The sequence below is a fragment of the Sus scrofa genome, chromosome 14 (assembly GCF_054392235.1).
Source record: "Sus scrofa isolate SSC_HxYL_T2T_F1_AM1 chromosome 14, Sscrofa_HxYL_maternal_Yorkshire_Landrace_v2.0, whole genome shotgun sequence".
NCBI classification, from domain to species: domain Eukaryota; kingdom Metazoa; phylum Chordata; class Mammalia; order Artiodactyla; family Suidae; genus Sus; species Sus scrofa.
Window position 1 is genome coordinate 79,570,566 of NC_139396.1, and position 22,999 is coordinate 79,593,564.

At 40.0% G+C, this 22,999-nt stretch overlaps 1 protein-coding gene and 1 long non-coding RNA gene across 6 annotated transcripts in view; one reads left to right on the forward strand and one right to left on the reverse strand.

Moving 5' to 3' along the window:
* LOC146396806 (uncharacterized) overlaps nt 1-22,999 on the reverse strand; it is a 769,570-nt gene that overhangs the window by 263,867 nt on the left and 482,704 nt on the right. The window lies entirely within an intron of this gene.
* The window catches only part of PCNX2 (pecanex 2), a 293,795-nt gene that overhangs the window by 18,434 nt on the left and 252,362 nt on the right, over nt 1-22,999 (forward strand). For 4 of the 5 annotated variants that reach the window (XR_014827836.1, XM_021074292.2, XM_084996833.1 and 1 more), the window contains exons 2-5: nt 7,567-7,772; nt 8,367-8,487; nt 9,276-9,312; nt 14,644-15,942. Coding sequence is in view for 4 of the 5 variants with exons in the window: in XM_021074292.2 (XP_020929951.2) it covers nt 7,567-7,772; nt 8,367-8,487; nt 9,276-9,312; nt 14,644-15,942 (1,663 nt within the window). In the remaining variant the exon portion in view is untranslated. The remainder of the gene's footprint in view (nt 1-7,566; nt 7,773-8,366; nt 8,488-9,275; nt 9,313-14,643; nt 15,943-22,999) is intronic. The other variant, XM_084996835.1, reaches the window with a different exon arrangement.

Below are 22,999 nucleotides of genomic sequence, written 5' to 3' on the forward strand. Positions count from 1 at the left end.
TTTGGTTACTCCAGAAGCTTCATGTAACTGTAGTAACACAGTATCTGTCTTTTTGTGACTGGCTTATTTCACTTAGCATGATGTCTTCAATATTCATCTGTGTTGTAGCATGTGTCAAAATTCCCTTCCCTTTTCAGATTGAATAATATTTTATTATATAAACATATGTCACATTTGTTTCTCCATTCTTCCATTGATAGATATGTGGGCTGCTTTTGCCTCTTGGCAATTGTGAATAATACTTCTGTGAGAATGGGTGTACAAATATCTCTTCAAGAGCCTGCTCTCAGTTCTTTTGGATTGAAGTAGAATTGCTAGATCATACGGTTATTTTATTTTTAATTTTTTGAGGAAGTGCTATATAGTTTCCAATCACTTTTTAAAGTTTAAAAAACAGAGCAACCTCTCCAAGTAGGTACCTTCTAACATTCATTTATGCCAACAGCCCTGCCAATGATCCTGATGGTTTCAAATGTTTCTTTCTTTTTTTTTTTTTTTTTTGTCTTTTTGTCTTTTGTTGTTGTTATTTCTTGGGCCACTCCCGCGGCATATGGAGGTTCCCAGGCTAGGGGTTGAATCGGAGCTGTAGCCACAGGCCTACGCCAGAGCCACAGCAACGCGGGATCCGAGCCATGTCTGCAACCTACACCACAGCTCACGGCAACGCCGGATCATTAACCCACTGAGCAAGGGCAGGGACCGAACCCGCAACCTCATGGTTCCTAGTCGGATTCGTTAACCACTGCACCACAACGGGAACTCCAAATGTTTCTTTTTTAGTGTCTTTTGTCTTTTTTAGGGCTGCACCCATGGCATATGGAGGGTCCCAGGCTAAGGGTCTAATCAGAACTGTAGCTGCCGGCCTATGCCAGAGCCACAGCAACACCAGATCCAAGCCATGTCTGCGACGTACACCACAGCTCAGGGCAATGCCAGATCCTTAACCTACAGAGCATCAAGGCCAGGGATTGAACCTGAAACCTCATGGTTCTTAGTCGGATTCATTTCGACTGTGCCACAACGGGAACTCCTTAAATGTTTCTTTTAGCAATGCCTTTGGAGTTTCTGCAGATTTGGGAGGAAGAATGTATAAGGAAAAGTTTAATAAGTCAACTCATTTTTGCCCCACTGTTCCTTTTAAAGGGCATAATTACTGACTGAATTTAATCTTTTGTTTAAAGATTTTGAAGACTATTGCTTAAAAATTAAGAAATGACACATTATAATTTATTAAATTTAAATATCAATTTAAACCCATTTTAAATTTCATGACAATAAACATTTCATTATCGTAGGGGGATTGAAGGCACCTAAAAAATGAGGAGCCAGGGGACTTGTTGATTATGAACTTAGATCTTCCAGTCATCACTTAATGGCTCTGCCAAGATAAAAGTCTTTATAAAATTCCTTATGAAAGAGAATATATAGGTTTAGATTTATATATCAAATCCAGCAATGATCAAGTATAGTTTATATTATATAAACATTCACATTATCAGAGCCTCATTTTAAATTCTAAATAGCATTTCTTTCTACTAGGAAATGCATGACATTATATTCAATAATATTCAAATTCAGTATCAGTACAGATTTATGGTTGAGATGATCAAAGATTGAGGCTGACATCACTTTGCTTTTAATGAGCTTACTGATTGATTCTTTCTGTTTATCCGAGTGTACATTAAAGATGTAACTAAAATGTTAACTCTTACAATGGCCATCTGAAATCAAAAAGGTAACAGGAATCCAAGATTTCTTGATGATACTAAACATTCATTGACTAAGCTATGCACTCAGTATTCTTTGTGAGAAGAGATAATTAGATAATTGCAGGTTCCAGCTTCTTGAGTTGTTTTCAAAGCATTTAAAGCCCACGAGGATACTCAATTTAATGACTCTGCCTCATGTCTACTCTCCAAGCTTTAGCTATTTTTCCATCTTGTTGTTCCTTGGAGAACTATCTTGATTATCCAAACATTTACCTGCCACTTTTCTATCCAGGAGTCCCTTCATTAAAGCTGCACACAAAACCAGAAGTCCAGGAGCTCAAAGAAATTAGAGCAGAAGTAATAAGAAATAGACTCATGGAAAGCCAACTAGCAGACTCATGGGAAGCCAACTAGCAGGCCTGAGAGGAGAAAGCATTATGGTTTCCTTTTTGTTCATCTTACTTTGCAAGATAGAAGCACAGTTAGGGCTGTCTTTTGAGGATGAGTCAGATTTCTAGATTCCACCCACCTCATCATTTTTAAATTTGATGTATTTGAAAGACTGACCTACTTCTAGGGGTACTGTGTCCATTAGGTGGGTTCATATATGGTAGCATGCTCTCTCTCATACTTGGCTCTGGGAGTCCTTGACCTGAATTCATGGAGACAAGAAAAAAATTATGATTTACCTAAGTAAACTGGTATTCAAAATCTGAATATACCTTATATCAGGGGAAAAAATCTGTGATAGGAATTAAACACATTTAAAACTGCTCATTCATGGCAGATTCCTTCCTAAACCCTTCTCCTTTCCCTGCTTTCATACTCATAGAAGAGGAAATCAAGCTGGAGACCTTTTGTTGACTAAACTTAATGAGGTCAGCAGTAAAATAGCCTTGAAAGTAATTTTCAACATGGAAACAACCTAAGTGTCCACTGACAGATGACTGGGTAAAGAAGATGTGATACATATATGCAATGGAATACTACTCTGCCATACAAAGAATGAAATAAAGCCATTTGCAGTAACATGGATGGATCTAGAGATTATTAAACTAAGTGAAGTAAGTCATACAGAGAGAGACAAAGACCATATGAGATCACTTATACATGGAATCTAAAATATGGCACAAATAAACGTATCTACAAAACAGAAAGAGACTCACAGACATAGAGAATGGACTTATGGTTGCCACCGGGGAGGGGCTTGAGAGAGGGGTGGAGTGGGAGGTTGGGGTTCATAGATGGAACCTATTATGCACGGAGGAGGGGATAAACAACAAGGTCCTACTCCACAGCACAGGGAACTCTCTTCAATGCCCTATGATAAACTATAAAGGAAAAGAATATTAAAAAAGAATGTGTGTATACACACACACACACACACATATCTGAATCACTTTGCTATACAGCAGAAATTAACACAACATTGTACATCAATTCTACTTCATTAATTAAAAAAAAAAAGTCATTTTCAGGGATGTTCCTGATGTAGAATTGGTGTGGCCTGAGCAGAGCTTACTTATATGGCATAAAAAGGAGGTATTTGGGAGGATGCTGTATTCCATTTGGAGGGTGTGCTGAAAGGAGAGGTTTTGAAAGGAATCATGAGAGCAGATTTGGGGAGGAATGAGGTGCCGTGTGTCACATGCTGAAACTTCTCTTCTCTCCAAGGAAGTTGGCAGTAAAATGTCTGTCTCTTACTATGGTCTGGGGAGGTATAGGGGCTTTGGGGGGATGTGACCAAGTGCCAAATGGTCCTTCATAGAGGATGAGACAGGGCCTGTTTTCCCTTGGGTTGCAAACTAGTTACTAATGCTCATGTTAACTTCAAATTCTAACTTCTTAGACTTCCCATTGTGGTTCAGTGGGTAAAGGACCTGATGTTGTCTCTGTGAGGATGCAGGTTCAATTTCTGACCTCACTCAGTGGGTTAAGGATCTGGCATTGCTGCAATCTGTGGCACTGGTCGCAGATTTGGCTTGGATCTGGCACTGCTGTGGCTGTGAGGTAGGCCTGCAGCGGCAACTCCAATTCGACCCTTAGCCCAGGAACTTCCATGTGTTGGAGGTACAGCTGTAAAAAGAAGAAAAATTCTAACTTCCTGCCTTCTCTTAATGTCAGCATCACTAAGCTTATGCTATAGTCAGTCCATACTTATGAGAATAAGCTGAAAAGGAATATCTCTTCTGCCTAATATCATGTCAATTTCTTCCCAAATGAATTTCCCCACTATCCACATTTGATTTTTTTCTCTCACCCTGGCATTCTCTTCCCAATGCCTTAGATTTTTTTTGTTTCTAATCTAGTCTGAATGTAAGCTTCCCCATGAAAATGGAACTGCCAGTACTAGTTAGGTTAAGCCATGCTAGCTGCCCCACCCAAAATCTCAGTGGTTTAACGAATCAAAGGTTTACTTCTCACTCCTATTGCGTAACCATCTTGGGTCCATAAGGGTCTTGTTCTAGAGTCACCAAGCATCCCAGGCTGATGGAAATGCTATTATCTTGTAGAAGGATCTAGAAAACATGGCCTCTGAGAATCTCAACTAAAGAGGAGGGGAGGGGCTCAGAGGAGGCACTTAGCTCATAATTATTTAGGCTTAGATGTGACACTGGCCACTACTGCTCATCGCCCATTGGCCACAAGTAAGCACATGGCCACAGCCTGTCTGCAAAGGAGGCTGAGAAATGTAGGGTGCACATGGACTATTTAGTGAGCTCCATCTTTCTCTGCTACCTCCGCTGGTTGGAACACTGTGAAGTCCAAGCTACATTATAACTCTGCTTTTGAATAATTTGATTATGACTGTTTGCTAATCTGTGGTCATAGATATTTGCTGGGTTTTATTGTTCATTAAAAACTTTTTTCATCTGCCTTCTTTATCATCCCAGTTTTATTGAGAAGTAATTGAAGCACATTATAAGTTCAAGGTGTACATCCTGATGGTTTGATTTACATGTATTGTGAAATGATTATCACAGTTAAATGTAGGTCTAATTAACATCCATCATCTCATACAGATACAATAAAAGGAAAGAACAAAAATTCTTTTTTTTTTTCTTTTTTTTTGTCTTTTCTAGGGCCTCTCCCTTGGCACATGGAGGTTCCCAGGCTAGGGGTCAAATTGGAGCTGTAGCCACCGGTCTACACCAGAGCCACAGCAACACGGGATCCGAGCCACGTCTGCGACCTACACCACAGCTCATGGCAATGCCAGATCCTTAACCCACTGAGCAAGGCCAGGGACGGAACCTGCAACCTCATGGTTCCAAGTCATATTCGTTAACCACCGCACCATGATGGGAACTCCCAAAAAATTCTTTTGATGAGAACTCTTAGGATTTACTCCATTAACAATTTTCCTGTATATTATACAGCAGTGTTAACTTATAGTCATCATGTACATTACATCCTTAGTATTGTAAAAAAATTATTTTGGCCCCACCTGTGGCATAGGGGAGTTCCCAGCCAGGGATGGAACCTACACCACAGCAGTGCCCCAAGCCACAGCAGTGACAATGCCAGATCCTTAATCACCAGGCCACCAGGGAACTACCTCTAGTACTTATTAATCTCATATGTTTATACCTTTTGACCAACTTCCTTTCCCCTCTCCTCAGGCGCCACCTCTCGTAACCACAAATCTGATCTCTTTTTCTATGAGTTTAGTGTTTTTGCTTTTGAATGACTATAACTTTATGTCTTACCTATACTTTAATTTCATATACGTGAGGTCATACAGTATTTGTCTTTATCTGTCTGACTTATTTCACTTAGCAGCGTCATGTTGGGTTTAGCATTTGCTGGGTTTTACTTCTTCTTTATCAGTTCTTTAAACTCACTCTTTAGTTTTAGCCTACATTTTTTAGAGCTAAATACACAGAGATGGTAAGAAAATGTGATGGGGGTTCTCAATGGTCCCTGTCACTCTCTCTTTTCAAATTGTCTCTCCATTGCTCTCCATAGCTTCTCACAAGGAGGTATGTGCACAAATGAGAAACTTATCTGCTTTCAAGGAGGGGAACTGACTTGATACATTATCTGTCCCTCTGATGTTATCTTACTTAATCATTCCTTCATTCACTGATTTATGAGTTCATATATATTTGTGGACTTTTTTCCTGTGAAATGAAAACAAGGCAATGATTGTGAAAATTCTTCACTTTAGCTTTTACTGTGGGTGTTCCTTGCTTATTGTTTTTTTTTTTTTTTTTTTTTTTTTTTTTTTGTCTTTTAAGGGCCCGACCCACAGCATGTTGAGGTTCCTAGGCTAGGGGTCAAATTGGAGCTGCAGCTGCCAGGCTACAGCACAGCCACAGCAACACCAGATCTGAGCCTCATCTGCGACCTACACCACACAGCTCATGGCAACACGGGACCTTAACCCACTGAGCGAGGCCAGGGACCTGACTCCTCATGGATGCTAGTCGGGTTTGTTACCACTGCACCACAACAGGAATTCCCTGGATCTCACTATTGAGGCTGTCCTTAATATCATCTTGGGGGAGTTCCCATCGTGGCTCAGCAGAAATGAATCTGACTAGGAATCATGAAGTTGTGGGTTTGATTCCTGGCCTCTGCTCAGTAGATCACAGACGCAGCTTGGATCCCATGTTGCTGTGGCTGTGGTGTAGGCTGGCAGCTGTAGCTCTGATTGGACCCCTAGCCTGGGAACCTCCATATGCCACGGGTGGGGCCCTAAAAAGCAAAAAAAAAAAAAAAAAAAAAAATCATCTCGGGACACTCCGGGTTTCATTTCTATCCCAGAAGATAATTTCATTTAGGAAAGGCCACAGAACCTGCAGTAGTTCATGGTCTAGATGGGAGATGGGAAATAGGAGGGGATGTGGGGGCGTCCTACAGAGTGGAACAACTACATGGATGCCAGTGATTCTTTTTTGTTTCTTGAGGGGGTTGGACAGACTTGAGCTGACCTTCACCATGACCTCTGTGTGAAGATCCTTTGTCACTGGTGGATATATCCCTCTGCCTTTTAGAAGCACCACACCCTCTACTGGCCTTTGCCTCCAGCCCATAGCCAGGCTGGGGAAATCCAGGGCCTGGTGATGTGAACCCAGTGGGAAATCATGGAGGAAAGGATGGGGTGTTACACTGACCTTTCTCCTTCCCTTTGTTCTCTGCAAGGCTGTTGGTGTTTCATTGAAGAAAACAGCATCTCAAAGGCCTTCCTCTGGCCCTTGAAGACCAGATGCCTGGGAAGTCCAAATGAGGCTGGGAGAAAATGGGGAGGCTCACTATAAACTAATATACCTTTTGTTCTGTGGGGCTCCTGTCTGCAAATCAAATGTTCATCTCATTGAAACTCGTACCAGAACCCGAGAAAGAAGACTTTTAAAAAAGAGAAAAAGGGGAGTTCCCGTTGTGGCTCAGTGGAAACAAACCCTACTAGTATCCACGAGAATGTGGGTTTGATCCCTGGCCTCACTCAGTGGGTTAAGGATCTGGCATGATGTAAGCCGTAGTGTAGGTTGCAGATGAATCTCGGATCTGGCGTTGCTGTGGCTGTGGTGTAGGCCGGCAGCTGTAGCTTCAATTCAACCCCTAGCCTAAGAACTTCCACATGCTGCACCTGCAGCCCTAAAAACCAAAAAAAAAAAAAAAAAAAAAAAAAAAAAAAAAAAAAAAGGAAAGAGAGAGAGAGAAAGGCACTGGCTCTTTCTCCTCAGGTATTACAAACAGAAAAAGTTATGAAAAGTAAAACTTTGCAATCATGCTCAATAAATTCATTCACAACAATTCATGCTCAATAAATAGTTTAAAGATGCTTTCAGCTTTCAGACAAAAGATGATCCTATAAGCAAATGGATCTTTTTCTTTCTTTTCTCTTCTCTAGGCTTTCCCTCCAAATGCCATCACCGTATTTTTTTACTGCAGTTCCGTGACAATATTTTTCACAATAATCAAATGGGTCAGTTATCGCCTACACCTCATGTTTGATAAAGGAGAGGTGATCCAGCAAAAGCCCTCCCGAAAGAAAGAAAAGGCAAATAAAGACAAAGAGGCCAACACTGACCGCATAACTAATGACAAAAATCCAAGGTAACATTTCTAATTAATGTCTCAGCTCACAATTTAAGGTTTTAATGTTGATGAAAGTAATTTTTATCATTTATTAGTTGTTTATGAAAATATGCCAGGATAGGCAGACACAAATATGTTTTCCTTTATTTAAGCATACACTTAGGCATAAAAATGTTGATACTCCAGATGTTTAACTGACAATTTAATATGACCTTATCCCATGCTCTGGAATTCCCTTGCATTAGGCTTAGCCTAGCAAAGTATTTTACTTCAGTATTTTTATCTCATCATTTAAATGCTTAGGGCAGGCTAGAGTATTTTCAGAAAGAATATTTGAGTTTGTTAATATAAAAGTAATACATAGCATAGAACTTTAAAATTATTAAAAGTTATTCTCAAGTGAGCATTCCTCACTATTCTTGCCCTCATTTCTTTGGGTTCCTTAAGAGAGCATGTCTTATTTTAAAGGAATGTTTATTAGCTCTTAAAACTTTGTGTACGGTGAATTTGACAAAGTGGAATCGAGGAGGAAAAATCGTTTGGGAACTAAGGCAGAAAAAACCCATTGTTCTATCCGGTAACACTGCCCCTGTGTTTCTCCTGTTGGATTAGCAATAATGGGCAGATTAACAACAGCAAAAAGGAAGAGGCCGGGCCACCCCTCTCCACGCCTCCGCTCCACGGCAGCTCCAGAGGACAGAGTATAACCTCTCATCACTCTTCTGGGCTCCTGGTTAGTGCCCTGGTTTTCTGTGTCACCCTCATGTTGCACGATTGTAGTTTACGTGTGTTGCTGGTAAATACTGGCCTCGCTTGGAAATGACCTGAGGGGGGCGCTTGGACCACAGAATAAACCAATCACGTGCTCCAAGCACACCCACCGGCCCCTCTGCCTCCGCCCACTAGGGCGTGTGGTGGGAGGGCTCCAGCCTGGCAAGAAGCACCGATAAGGACCTTCACTTCCCCCTCCCTGCCGTTCATCTCACTCTCATACTGGCAGTGCCTGCCCCCGGAATCCCCTGCAGCAGTCCGTATTAAATCACACTTAGCTATTGGAAAGTCAGTAGATCCCCTTTTTTTTCCTGGATTCACTTTCTTGGGCTCTATTCCTTATAGTATAAAATAGCACAGGATTTCTTTTCTTTACTTTCTTATTTTCCAAACTCCCTTTTATCACAGCACAGTGGTCTGGGTTGAATGTCTACACTTAGGTCTATATTTTTGTGTTGGTCTTTGCTTCTGATTTTATTTGTGGACCCTGTATTGTCTCTTCCCTGCATGCCATTTAGAAAAACAGTGGCTGGAGTTCCCTGGTAGCTCAGTGGGTTGAGGATCCAGGGTTGTCACCCTTGCTGTGGCAAGGGTCCCTGCTGTGTGGTGTGGGTATAATTGCTGGCCTGGGCTGAAGGTGCAGCCAAAAAGAAAAAAGAAAAAAAGCAGTAGCTGCTGCTCAGTGTCTGTTGACTGCCTGGAAGTGGGCAGGGAGCTGTCATACTGATTTTTGTTCTTGCATTTATTTAGGAGTTGCCAGCACAAGAAACAGTGGAAGATCTCAAAGGTAGAGTGTTTATTCTTCTTGTTTAATATTTTATCACAGCATTATCCTCAGGGAAGAGAAAAATAATTTTTATAAAGCAGAATACCAGTGACTTCATTCAGAATTAGCCAGACCTCAGATTGTATAGTTATATTTTACTTTTGTTTTTTTAACGCTTTAATTATTTCTTATCTGAATTTGTATTTTGGGTCTATGTTCAGATCGTGATATTGATCATATGTCACTGTCCTTTCTTCAGTCTGCACCTCAGTTCATATGGCTCATATTAGCAGATATAAAATAGGATAAATTCACTAGTGACACAGTCCTTTTATTATATTGATTACACTGAAAAATGGCAGAGGAAATGACATTACATTCTGTGTATCTGGTTTTCTCTCAAGTGACAAATTTTGTTTCTGGGAGTTTTCTTTTAAACCCTCACCCCCATATTTTTGCTTTATCTTTTTACTAAGATTTCATTTATTGTCTGTTGATGGCTTTCAGAAAACTAAGAAAAGAACTTTTGGAGGCCTGAATTAAGCCCTTCCTTTCTCTGCAATTCTATTTTTTTTTTTCAGTACTACTTCAAAGAGAATTTTATCCTTTATTTAAATTTTTAAAATTTTGTAAAATCTTATTTTCTGGAAAACAGCTGAAATTAGCAGCATGGTCCTGAAAACCTACAATGAATTTTTTTTTTTTTTATGACTCAGCTAAATTCCATGCTATTAATATATCAAGGATTATCCGAATTCTTTTTTCTATGTTACTAGTGAAATAAAATGTGCATTAGTTAGGTCTCAGATACTTTAATCACACACGAAGCTTCATAACATTGTAATCTTGTCTGTTTTTATTTATTTATTTATTTTTGTCTTTTTAGGGCCGTACCCTCGGTATATGGAGATTCCCAGGCTTGGGGTCCATTTGGAGCTGTAGCCGCCAGCCTACACTACAGCCACAGCAACGCCGGCTCCAAGCCACATCTGCGACCTACACTGCAGCTCACGGCCACCCCGGATCCTTAACCCGCTGATCAAGGGCAAGGATTGAAACTGCATCCTCATGGATGCTAATCAGATTCGTTGGCACTGAGCCACGACGGGAACTCCTCTTGTCTGTTTTTAAACACACATTTTCCCTTATGTTAAACTATATACATATTCTTCCAGATCAGGTGTGTGGTTGCTATTAATACCCTTATTTTACCTTTCAGTGTCTGTTCTGGCCTTTTAATTTCATCATTCCAATTGAAAGTTTCTTCCTTCCTTCCTCGTGTTAGGGATTGCAGGGTTTGGCAAAGATCATTTCATTCTGAGTCAATACAAATAAAATGTTTGGGGCATTTAGACTCATGCCTGACTTCTTTGGTCTTTTATTCATCAGCACTGCACTAAAGCAACTCTTTTTTCTTCAACCAACCTCATAATACCCCATCCCACATCCAGTTTTTCTTGTTGTTAAAAGCACAATGGCTTTGTTCTTTAACAGCTCTATTGAGATATAATTCAGATCCATGGAATCATCCATTTAAAGTGTATAATTCAGTGGGTTTTTTTTTTTTTAGTGTATTCACAGAGTTGTGTATATGTTGAAGCAATCAATTTTAGAATATTTTCGTTACCTTGAAAAGAGAGCCCGCACCACTTAGCCGTCACTCCTCAATCTCAGATCTCCTCTAGGCAACCACTAAAGCACTTTGTCTCTATAGATTTGCCTATTCTGGACATTTCATATAAATGAGTCATATCATGGGTGGTCTTTTGTGACTGGTGGAATGTTTTCAGAGTTCATCTATGTTGTAGCTTGTATCAGAACTTCATTTCTTTTTTTTTCCAAATGATATTCCGTAAATAGATATACCGCATTTTATTTATCCATCTATCAGTTGATGAACATTGGGATTGTTTGAGCTTTTTGGATATTGTGAATGATGTTGCAACAAATATTCACGTTCATGTTTTTCTGTGGACTTGTTTTCATTCTCTTGGGTGTATATCTAGGAATGGAATGACCAGGTCCTTTAGTAATGACCTGGCAAATGGTTAAACACAGTTAACCACTCGAAGAACTACCAGGCTTTTCAGGAAAGCAAGTGCATCACTTTACACTCCCACCATCCATATATGAGGGTCATAATTTCCCTGCGTCTTTGACAGCTCGTGTCATTGTCCATGTTTTTGGTTCTAGCCATTCTAGTGGATGTAAAATGGTATCTCGTGATTTTGATTTGCATTTCTCTAATAATTAATGATGCTGATTTTTCATTATCATCATTGTCTTTAGAGAAATGTCTGTTTCAAGTCCTTTATCCAGATGTGTGTTTTTTTTTTTTTTTTTCTTCTTCTGCTTTTTAGGGCCAAACTTGTGGCGTATGGAAGTTCCCAGGCTAGGGCTTGAATTGGAGCTGCCGGCCTATGCCACAGCCCACAATGTGGGATCCAAGCCATGTCTACAACCTACACCACAGCTCACGGCAATGATGGATCCTTAAACCATTGAGTGAGGCCAGGGATAGAACCCAAATCATGGACATATGAACATAACTGGCTGAGCCACAGTGGGAACTCCCACCTTTGCCCAGCTTTTAATTGGATTGTCTTTTTGTTGGTGAGTTGTAAGAATTCTTTATATGTTTTTGATATAAGTGCCTTATCAGATATATTTGCAGATTTTTTTCCTTTTCTGTGTATATCTTGTCACTGTCTTAATAGAGTCCTTTGAAACACAAATGTTTTCCATTTTCGTGAAGTCTACTTTATTGTTTCTTTTGCTGCTTGGGCTTTTAATGTCATACGTAAGAAACAATTGCCAAATCCAAGGTCAAGATTTATTAGCTTTTATATTCAGGTCTGTGATTCATTTTGAGTTAATTTTTGTATATGAAGTGAGGTAGAGGTCAAGCATAATTCTTTCGTATATGTTTGTTGTCCTAGCACTGTTTGTAGAAAAAATTATTTCTTTCTCCCATTAACTTGTCCTGGCACCTTTGTTGAAAATCAGTTGACCATACATGTAAGAGTTTATTTCTGGTCTTCCTATTCTTTTGACCCATATATCTCTCATTATGCCAGTATCACACTATCTTGATTACTGTAGCTGTGTAGTAAGTTTTCAAACTGGGAACTGTGAGTCCTCCAACTTTATTTTGACTATTCTGGGTCCCTTACATTTCCAAATGAGCTATTAATTTCTGCAAGAAAAAAATGCCAGCTGGAATGTTGATAAAGAGTGTATTGAACCTATTAATATTTGGGGAGAGTTGTCATCTTAACCATATGAAGTTTTCTAATCCATGAATATAGGATATCTTTTCACTTACTTGAATTTTCTTTAATTTTTTTTTTTTTAACGATGATTTGTGGTCCTAAGTATACAAGTCTTGCACATCTTTTGTTAAATTTATTCCTCAGTGTTCTATTCTTTTAGATGCTAATATGACTGGAATTGTATGCTTAATTTTATTTCAGATTGCTCACTGCTAGTGTATAAAAATATAAGTGATTTTTGCACACTGATTTTTATATTGTACAAACTTTCTGCGTGTTTATTAGTTCTAATATTTTTAGTGGGTTCCTTATGATTTTCTATACACAAAATGATATATCTGTGAATAGAGATCCTTTGCTTTTTCAATCTAGTTATTCTTTTTTTCTTTTCCTTGACTAATTGCTCTGGCTATAATTTTCAGTCCAGTATTGATTACAGGTTGTAATAGTGGATATCATTGCCTTGTTTCTGATCTAGTGGAAAAAGTATTCAGTCTGTCACCATTTAGTATAATCTTAGCTTTGGGTGTTTCATAACTAGCTTCTATCAAGTTGAGGGCGTTCTCTTCTAATCTCAGTAAATTGAACGTTTTTATCATGAAAGAGTATTGGATGACTTTTATCAAATGCTTTTTATGCATTTATTGACATGACCATGTAATCTTGTCATAGTATCTTTTTTGATATATATTTTTCCTTATAATATAGTACGTTTTTACATTTAGTGTCCAAGATAGAAGCCAGTTAACTATATTTGGTTCGATTTCACTGACAAGCAATGTCTTGGTGGAGTCATTTTAGGCCAACTGTTTTTCTTAGTTTTCGAGATGGAAAATTTATTATTACCATTTTTACTTAGGGTTAAATGGGCACTGAGACATGACATACTAACATATTCATAAAAGACCCATTAATAAGCCATAGTATGACTTCATTCATCTCTATGCAATACATTTTAGTTAAACAACTTTTCTTCTCTTGGCTTTCATTATAGCACATTTTCCTGATTTTTGTCCTTCTCAGTATCCTCTGGTTGACTCCTCTCTGTTATTTGACCTCTAAAGGCTGGAGTACCCCTGGTCTTGGTCTTGGGCCCTTTCTCTTTTTGAAATACTGGCTGTCCCTTGGAGAACTCATACCTGGCTTTACACACCACCTGTGTGATGACGATGCGTACATTGCCTTCTGGACCTCTGTCTCCTGCATCCATCTGCTTACACTGATTTCCTCTCGGAGAAGAGCTCTAATTGTCATATCAAATGGATTGCCTCTGATTTCTCAGTTGATTGCTCTACATCTGAACCTCCTCTGGTTTTCTTCCTATCAGTAAACAGTACCACTGCCCGTCCAGTTGCCAAAGCTCCAAAGTCAAGGAGATTGCCTTGGTTTCTCTTTCCTTCGCCACCGCCCCCCACCCTCCGCCCCCAGCTTCAATCCATCAGCAAGTCCCATTAGTTCTACTCCAAAGCATATCTCAAATGTATCTCTTTGTCTCCATGCCCTCACTTCCTCCCTGGACCAAAACCCTGTTATTTCTCAACTGAATAGCCCCCTCACGGGTCTCCCTCCTTCCATTCTTCCAGAATTCACTGTAGTCCTCACTCAAGCAGTAGACAGAGTTCTCTTTAAAAGTTGAACTCAGATCATGTACTTCCTCCTCTCCAGTGAAAAACTTTCACTGGGTTCGTATTATTCTTAGCATGAAATCCAAGCTACTTTGGCATGAAAGCCTTGTATATTTTAGACCCTCTCTGCCTTGGTTTAGAAGGGTTAAGTAACTTGGCCGAGGTCATGGAGCTGGTAAATAGCAGAGCCAGGACCTTTCCTCCTGCAGTAGTGTTGTTTAAACCATACCAGTTGGCCCCTGGAGCCACAAAAGAGCAAGAGCTAAAAGTCTGAATTGTTCTTTTAAATAGAGAGATTTCAAGACCAATTTCACAGCAGAGGTGATGGTTTTGAAATAAGCATCTGATCGCATTGGTGGTTGGGGTTGGTTTTAGATTTATCATTAGGTCGTGCTCCAGAACATTGTTCATCCCCTCTAGGTGTGAATCAAGTTGTTGTGTGTTGTTTATTTCAGGTGTCATACTGTCAGATGACCAACCCATAGTGCCAGTGTCATCTACCTCACCTGGTATCAAAACGGAAAGCTTACCTGCTTCGAAAATCTCCGTGCTGGAAACCACGACCACATCAGCAATACCAATGAGACCAGTCATGGCAGAAACTCTCATCGATGATAAAGGGAAGGAAAGGAGAGGCAAGGGGCAGCCCCCTTTCCACCACAGATCTGAGGGTGGCTTGGTGGATAAAGAGACCGTGAAGAGGTTTCCCCACCTGTCTTTGTCTCAGTATGACTTACTAGAGACCGACATTTCCTTCCACCCTTGGGGGAGTGAGAATTCAGTCCTGATTCCAGAACCTGGGAACTATGCCCAGGGCTCCATAAGGGAACAGTTGCCAAGCAAGTCGCTTCAGGACAGCCTGAGCAGTAGCTGCCCACAGTGTGACACGGTCATCGCCAATCCCAGGTGTGAGCAGCTGGACACTTGCCAGCAGGTGGGGCCACCCTTGGGTCAGGACATGGACTACTCAGATAGCGAGGTCGCTGTCACGCTTATAGATACTTCTCAACCCGGAGACCCACGGAGTCTGCACGAACCCATTAAGATCGTCATCACCATGAGCAGTACCCCCACCTCCATGACGGACTTGGAAAGCTCGCTCCACCTGAAGGTGATTGGCACTGAGCGAACTGGGATTAAGTCTGATGCTGAGCCAGCTACCCCCGGGGCGGCCGGTCCTCCAGATGTGGAGCAGATGAGAATTCCTGTCATCACCCTCGAGCTGTCTGAGGATGAGGGAGGGGGCGGCATGTGTCCTGAAAGCAGTGGAAGTGACAAGACCCCAGAGAGACTGATGGTGGAGGCATCATCCAATCAGTGTTCTGGCTATGAATCTGGGGAGGGAGGAATCGCCACCAAGGATGGCAGCCCTTCCCCAAGAGACCACTGTGGGACAACTCCCCCCCACACACCTCATGTAGTCTCCACGTCGGAGGTGGGAGTGGAAGGCCAGGCTCACCTTGACCCATCATCCTGTAGAACCAGCCAGGAGAAGAGACATGCTCGTGTCCTCAGTGTAGACAGTGGGACCGATGTCTTCTTAAGCAAGAGTTCTGCAGAAATTATTCACGACAAAGAGAAAACGATACCAACATCCAAATCTGACCTAGAGGCCAAGGAAGGGCAAATACCAAATGAGTCCAACTTCCTGGAATTTGTCTCCCTGTTAGAATCCATTAACACTTCCAAGGTGGTGGCGTCTGGCCAAAGGAATGAGCCAGCCGAGCAGAAGAAAGACAGTGAGCTTCTCGGAGGTAGGACTCCACATTGCTTCTGTTTGGATGATACCCAGAGGGCAGTATATCTCTTTGTTTCTTGCCTCTGTGATTTTGCAAACAGTGGGACAGCTGTGGAATAACTGTTGGCTGCTTGGCCTTGTTGCTGATGTTTGCCGAGTCAGCCAACACTAAACTGTGTGATGAGCACAGATTAAAATGGGCTTACTCCACTGGGACCTTTAAGACATGGCAATGAATAGTTGGCTTCCCTTCAAGGCAGGAATATGTATTTCTAAGACATCTTTTTTTCTTTTTATGGCTGCACACGAGGTATATGGAAGTTCCCAGGCTAGAGAACGAATCAGAGCTGCAGCTGACTCCTATGCCACAGCCACAACAAGGCCACATCCCAGCCACATCTGTGACCTACGCTGCAGCTTGCAGCAATGCCGGATCCTTAACCTGCAAAGTGAGGCCAGGGATTGAATCTGCATCCTCACAGAGACTATATCGGGTTCTTAACCCACCGATCTGCAATGGGAACTCCAAGTGCATCATTTCTGCATTGTATCTCTGATGAGAGCATATCTATGTGGTGGGTTGGCTTGCAGGAGGCTGTGGGTCACGTGGCAGCTCATTTTCTTTGCTATAGGTTGTAGCATTTCTCCATGCTAGGATTGTCCCTTTGCTGCTGGATATTCTCTGTTCTCTGGGACAGTCAGGGGGCCCTTTTGGCTCCATGCTGGCAGCTTTCAGCAATTTGCCCTTGTTTCTTTTGCCTTCCTGGTGCTCTGCTGGTGGGCTTGTGCTGCCTTGGTGGACTGGTCCACTCTTGCCTAAACAGTCATTAAGTTTGAATATTTAAATTATGTAAAGTGAATATATTCCTCATTTTACCATGCTTTATGTAACCAAGATTTTGCAATAGAGTGACAAGATCAGGAGAGATTTGATTTTAAACAAATATGTGCAGTCCAAAAAGCATTGAATACTTTGAGATACACATTTTTCTGATAGAAGATTTAGATGCTGCTCACCATCTAATTAACATAAAGATTCATACATTTAGGAGAGCCCATTGTGGCTCAGCAGTTAAGAACCTGACATAGTGTCCAAGAGGATGTGGGTTTGATCCCTGGCCTCACTCAGTAGGTTAAGGATCCAGCTTTGCTGCAATCTGTAGTGTAGGTTGCAGATGTGGCTCAGATCCCACGTTGCCATGGCTGTGGCTGCAGCTCTGATTTGACCCCTTGCTCAGGAACTCCCGTATGCCACAGGTGGCAGCCAAAAAAGGAAAAGAAAAAAAAAAGATTCATGCATCTAGACCAGTACTGTCTAAGGGAGTTTTCTGCAGTGATGGAGCTGGCATTTATCTGCTGCCCAGGACAGACTAGCCATGCATAGCTATTAAATACTTGAAATGGGGATTGTGCAGCTGGGAAATGGAATTTTTGGTTTCATTGAGTTTTACTTCATGTAAACAGCCTTTTGTAGGCTACTGTATCGTACTGTGCTTATCCAGACGATGTGATGTGCGCCTTCCTAGGAAGCTGTGTGAGTGCTGAGCAGAGCCCTCGCTTTGGAACCTGGTAGCCCAGGGCCAAATTTTGGTTTTTCAGTGCCAGCTGGGTGAGCTTAGACAACTCACCAGATGCATCTAAGTCACAGTTTCTTCTGTAAGGCAGGAGTAAAATATGTACCAGATTTACTGAGAGGATTAAATTAGGTAAATATGTGAAAAGTCTTTCTACTTGATCAGTTTCAGCCCTCTATTCTGATTTTCCCTTTAGGCTTTATCCGAGGTTTATTGGGTTTCTCTAACCTAAGTCTCTGCTCTTAAACTTTTCAGCCAGCCATGGTGATCAGAACAGTGTCGAAGGAGAAATCTAGGGGCAAAGATGTATGGATGCTATGAGGTTTTCTATGGAAGAGAACAAGCTTGGTTGTGGGGAACTTGCAGGTACAGTAGGGAGAGAGGAGTTAGAGTGGATTTTATGCTTATTCCGGGAAAGTTTTTTTTTTTTTTGCTTGTTTTTTTTTTTGGCTGTACCTGCCCTTGGCATGCAGAAGTTCCCCGATTCAAGGGTCAAACCTGAACCACAGCAGCAACCTGAGCCACAGCAGTGACAAATAAGGTGGCTCCTTAACCTGCTGAGCCACCAGGGAGCTCCAGGTTTTCTTTTTTAAAATTTATTTTTAATAAAATTACCAAGCTTTTGCTCATCTTATTGTCCTAAGAATTATCCTCCCCCACTTGTTTTTTTTTAAATTTAAAGTTGATTTATAATACTATTTTTGTTTCAGGTATATATTCACAACTTTTCATTTAAATTTTTATTCATTTAAATAAAAATTTTATTTTTTATTATTTTATTTCATTTAAATGAAATGAAATAAAATGAAATAAAATTTTATTTTATTTAAATAAAAATCATTAAAAAAGTAAAAAAAAGATTATACTTCATTTAAAGTTATTCTAAAATATTGGCTGTATTCCCTGTGCTGTACAATATATCCTTGGTACCTTATTTATTTTAAACATAGTAGTTTTTCCTTATTAATCCCCTCCCCCATCTTGCCCCTCCCCCTCCCTTTCCTCCACTGATAACCGCTGGATTGTTCTCAATAGTCTGTTTTGTTATATTCAGTAGTTTGTTTTATTTTCTGGATTTGACATATGAGTGATGACATACAGTATTTATCTTTCTCTATCTGGCTTATTTCACTAAGCCTAATAACTCCAAGTCTCCATGCTGTTGCATCTGGAAAAATTTCATTCTTTTTGATGGTTTAGAAGTATTGCATTGTATATATATGTATCTTCTTTATCCAGTCATCTGTTGATTGACACTTAGGTTTCTTCCATATCTTGGCTATTGTAAATAATGCTGCTATAAACATTGGGGTGCATGAATCTTTTCAAATCAGAATCATTTTCTTAGGATATATACCCTGGAGTGGAATTGCTAGGTCATATGGTTGTTCCACTTGTAGTTTTTTGAGAATCTCTGTACTGTTTTCCATAGTGGCTATAATAGTTTACATCCCCAGTGTACCAGAGTTCCCTTTTCTCCATATCCTCCAACATTTATTATTTGTTGACTTTCTTGATGATAGTCATTCTGACAGGTGTGAGGTGATTTCTTGTAGTTTTGATTTGCATTTCTCTGATGAGTAACAATTTTGGGCATCCTTTCATATGCATTTTGGCCATCTGCACTTTCTCTTTGGAAAAATGTCTATGCAAGTCTTCTGCCCATTTTTCAATTTGGTTGTTTGTTTTCTTGATATTGATTTGTACGAACTGTTTATATATTTTGGATGTTAACTCCTTATTGGTCATATCATTTACAAATATTTTCTTCCATTCATTAGGCAGTCTGTTTTAACAATTGTTTCCTTTGCTGTACCAAAGGTTTTAAGTTTAATTAAGTCCTACTTGTTTATTTTTGCTTTTTTTTTTTTTTTTTTCCTTTGCCTTAAGAAACAGATCCAAACAATAATGCTATGATTTATGTCAAAGAGTTTTGGCCTATGTTTTCTTTTCTTTTTCTTTTTATGGCCACCTGTGGCATATGGAAGTTCCCAGGCTAGGGGTCGAATTAGAGCTGTAGCTGCAGGGCTACCCCACAGCCACAGCAATGCTGGGTACGAACTGCATCTACGACCTATGCAGCAGCTTGTGCCATCCTTAATCCACTGAGTGAGACTGGCGATGGAACCCACTCCTTAGGGACATTATGTCAGGTTCTTAACCCACAGAGCCACAACAGGAACTCCTGCCTATGTTTTCTTTTAGGCTTTTTTTCGGGGGAGGGTTGATTTTATACATAGGTCTTTAATCCATTTTGAATTTATTTTTGTTCATGGTGTGAGGAAATGTTCTAATCTCATTCTTTTACATGTAGTTGTCCAGTTTTGCCAGCATCACTTATTGAAAAGACTCTTTGGGGGAGTTCTCCTTATGGTTCATCGAAAATGAATCCAACTAGTATCCATGAGAATGTGGGTTTGGTCCCTGGCCTTGCTCAGTGGGTCAAGAATCTGGCATTGCCCTGAGCTGTGGCATAGGTCACAGAAGCTGGCAGCTGTAGCTCCAATTTGACCCCAGCCTGGGGACTTCCATATGCTATACCTGTGGCCCTAAACAGAAAAAAAAAAAGAAAAAAAGAAAAAAAAGACTGTGTTCCCCACTACGTATTCTTTCCTTCTCTGTCATAGATTAATTGTCCATAAGTGTATTGATTTCTTTCTGTGATTTCTATTCTGTTCCATTGATCCATGTGTTAGTTTTTGTGCCAGTACCATGGTATTTTGATTACTGTAGTTTTGTAGTGTAGTCTGAAGTCAGGGAATATGATGTGTCTAACTCAGTTCTTTTTTCTCAAAATTACTATGGCTATGCCAGGTATTTCATGCTTCTATGTAAGTTTTAGGATTATCTGTTCTAGTTCTGTGAAAAATGTCATGGGTATTTGATAGGGATCACATTAAATATGTAGATTGCTTTGAGTAGCATGAATATCCAACACCTGAGCATGAGATATCTTTCCATTTCTTTGTATCATTTTCATTTTCCTTCATCATTGTTTTATGGTTTTCAGAGTATATGTCTTTCACCTCCTTGGTTAAGTTTATTTCTAGAATTTTATTCTTTTTGATGTATTTTGAACAAGATTGTCTTCTTGCTTTCTCTGATAGATCATTATTAGTATGTAGAAAAGCAGCAGATATCTTATATTAATATTGTATCCTGCAGCTTTTCTGAATTCACTTATTAGTTCTCTTACCTTTCTAGTGGTTACTTTAAAGTTTTTATATATTGTACCATGTCATCTGAAAACGTGACAGTTTTACTTTTTCTCTTCCAATTTGTATGCCTTTTATTTCTTTTTATTGTTAGACTGCTGTGGCTAGTCATAGGCCTGAGACTTCCAATGCTATATTAAATAGAAGTGGTGACAATGGGCAGCCTTGTCTTGTTTCTGATTTTAGAGGTATAAAATAAACGTCCCTCATAGAACTGCTTTTGCTGAATCTCATAGATTTTGGAAAGAAGTGTTTTAATTTTCATTTATATTGAGGCTTTTTCAGATTTTTCTTTTTGATTCCTTCACGTTTTTTTCATAGCATTGCTCAGTCTAGATATGCTTGTGTTTTTCCCATTTTTCTTCCTGTAAATGGTTACTAGTTTCATGCTTCTGTGGTTGGACTAAATGCTTGATATAATTTCTATCCTCTTAAATGTATCAAGACTTGTTTTGTGGCCTACCATGTGATCTATGCTGGAGAACATTCATGTGCACTTGAAAAAAATGTGTATTCTGCTGTTTTTGGTTGTAAAATCATGTAGATATTTATTAAGTTCAATCTGTCTGATAATGTACCACTTGGACTATTGTTTTCTTCTTGATATTCTGTCTGGATGTTCATTGATGTAGGTGGGGTGTTAAAAAAATACCCTACTATTATTGTATTGTTGTCAGTTTCTCCCTTTATGTCTGTTAATATTTGCTTTATACATTTAGGTGATTGTGTAGTAGGTACATACATATTTGGAGTTTTTTGGCATGTATATGTTAAAAAATGTAATATCCTCTTCTATTATTGATCCTTTAATCATTTATAGAATGCCCAAAGGCAAATGTTAGTGTGCTTGATATTGTCCCAGAGGTCTCTTAAACATTTCTCATTTAAAAAAATTTTTTTTTTTCCTTTTTGCTTTTCTGATTGGATGATATCTATCCGTCATTCTATCTTCTAAATCACTTACATGTTCTTCTCTCTCACCTAGTCTGCTGTTAATTCCTTATAGTGTTTTTTCATTTCAGTTCTTGTATTCTTTAGCTCTGATTCTTTTTTTTTTTTAATATGGTCTAGCTCCTTGTTAAAATTCTCACTGTGTTCTATTCATTTCCCTTGTTCAGTTAGCATTCATGTTACTAGTACTTTGAACTCTTAGCTGGTAAATTATTTATCTCTGTTTCATTTGTTTGTTCAGGAGTTTTTTTCTTATTCTTTCATTTGAAACAACTTTCTCTGTCTTCTCATTTTGTTTAACTTTCCCCATCTCTGTAAAGTTAGGTTAAGCAGTTATCTATCCAGTCTTGAAGGGGTGTCTTTCCAGGTTTGAAAGCATCCCTATGCAGGCTACATGTGCCCAGTGGCTTTGGTGGGAGAGCTGGATCTGATGTGAACTTGAATTATATCTTCCCTCGGTGTGCTGGAAGTGTTACTTTGGAGGCAGGTGGGGCTGGAGATGGAGGGGCTAGGAGCAGAGCCAGGTGTTATCTGGGGCTTCTTCGCTGCTCATTGTCTGATTCTGCCCTAATGGGGGCAGGGTAAAGTCCAAAGTTGCTGGAGCAGAAGCCCCAAGGGTCCGGTACAAGCTGGTTTCATTTCCTCTAAGTTTGCATTCTCCCCACTCCCAGCATCAGCACCTGGCCCCAGAGGAGAGCAGTGCTGGAGCAAGAAGGGCTAGAGTGTCATCTGGTGTGGCCTGGGGCATATGCCCCAAATCTGAGCTATGTCTGTGACCTATATCACAGCTCACGGCAATGCCAAATCCTTAACCCACTGAGTGAGGCCAGGGCTGGAACCTGCGTCCTCATAGATACTAGTCAGGTTTGTTACCACTGAGCCACAACAGGAACTTCCTACTCTACCATTTTGATTGCTTCTCTCCAGATGTTTTTAACTGAAGGATGAAAGAGAAGAACAGTAAGTATTTTAGTTCTAGGGAGGCAGTCTGTGTCAAAGGTGCCAAATTAGAGGGTTTTTCAGAGGTGCCTTATATCTTTGAGACTGGTATTATCTTCTTGTCCTTCTATTACTAAATAATAATTTGTTATTTATTATAATATAAAAACCCAATTTTGGAGTATATTTATAAAACAACATGAGGGTGTTTAGTGATATTAGCAACTTAGGAAATTATCTTTCAGCCTTTTCTTGCTTGATTGTGAAACAGTGTTAGTGCCTGGACATGATTGTAAAAAGATAAGTGATTTTACAGTTCTCTCTATGGTATTCTTATTTCCAACCTGGATCATCTCCACAAAGGGCTTTAGGATTATCTTCAGGCCTTGGGAAT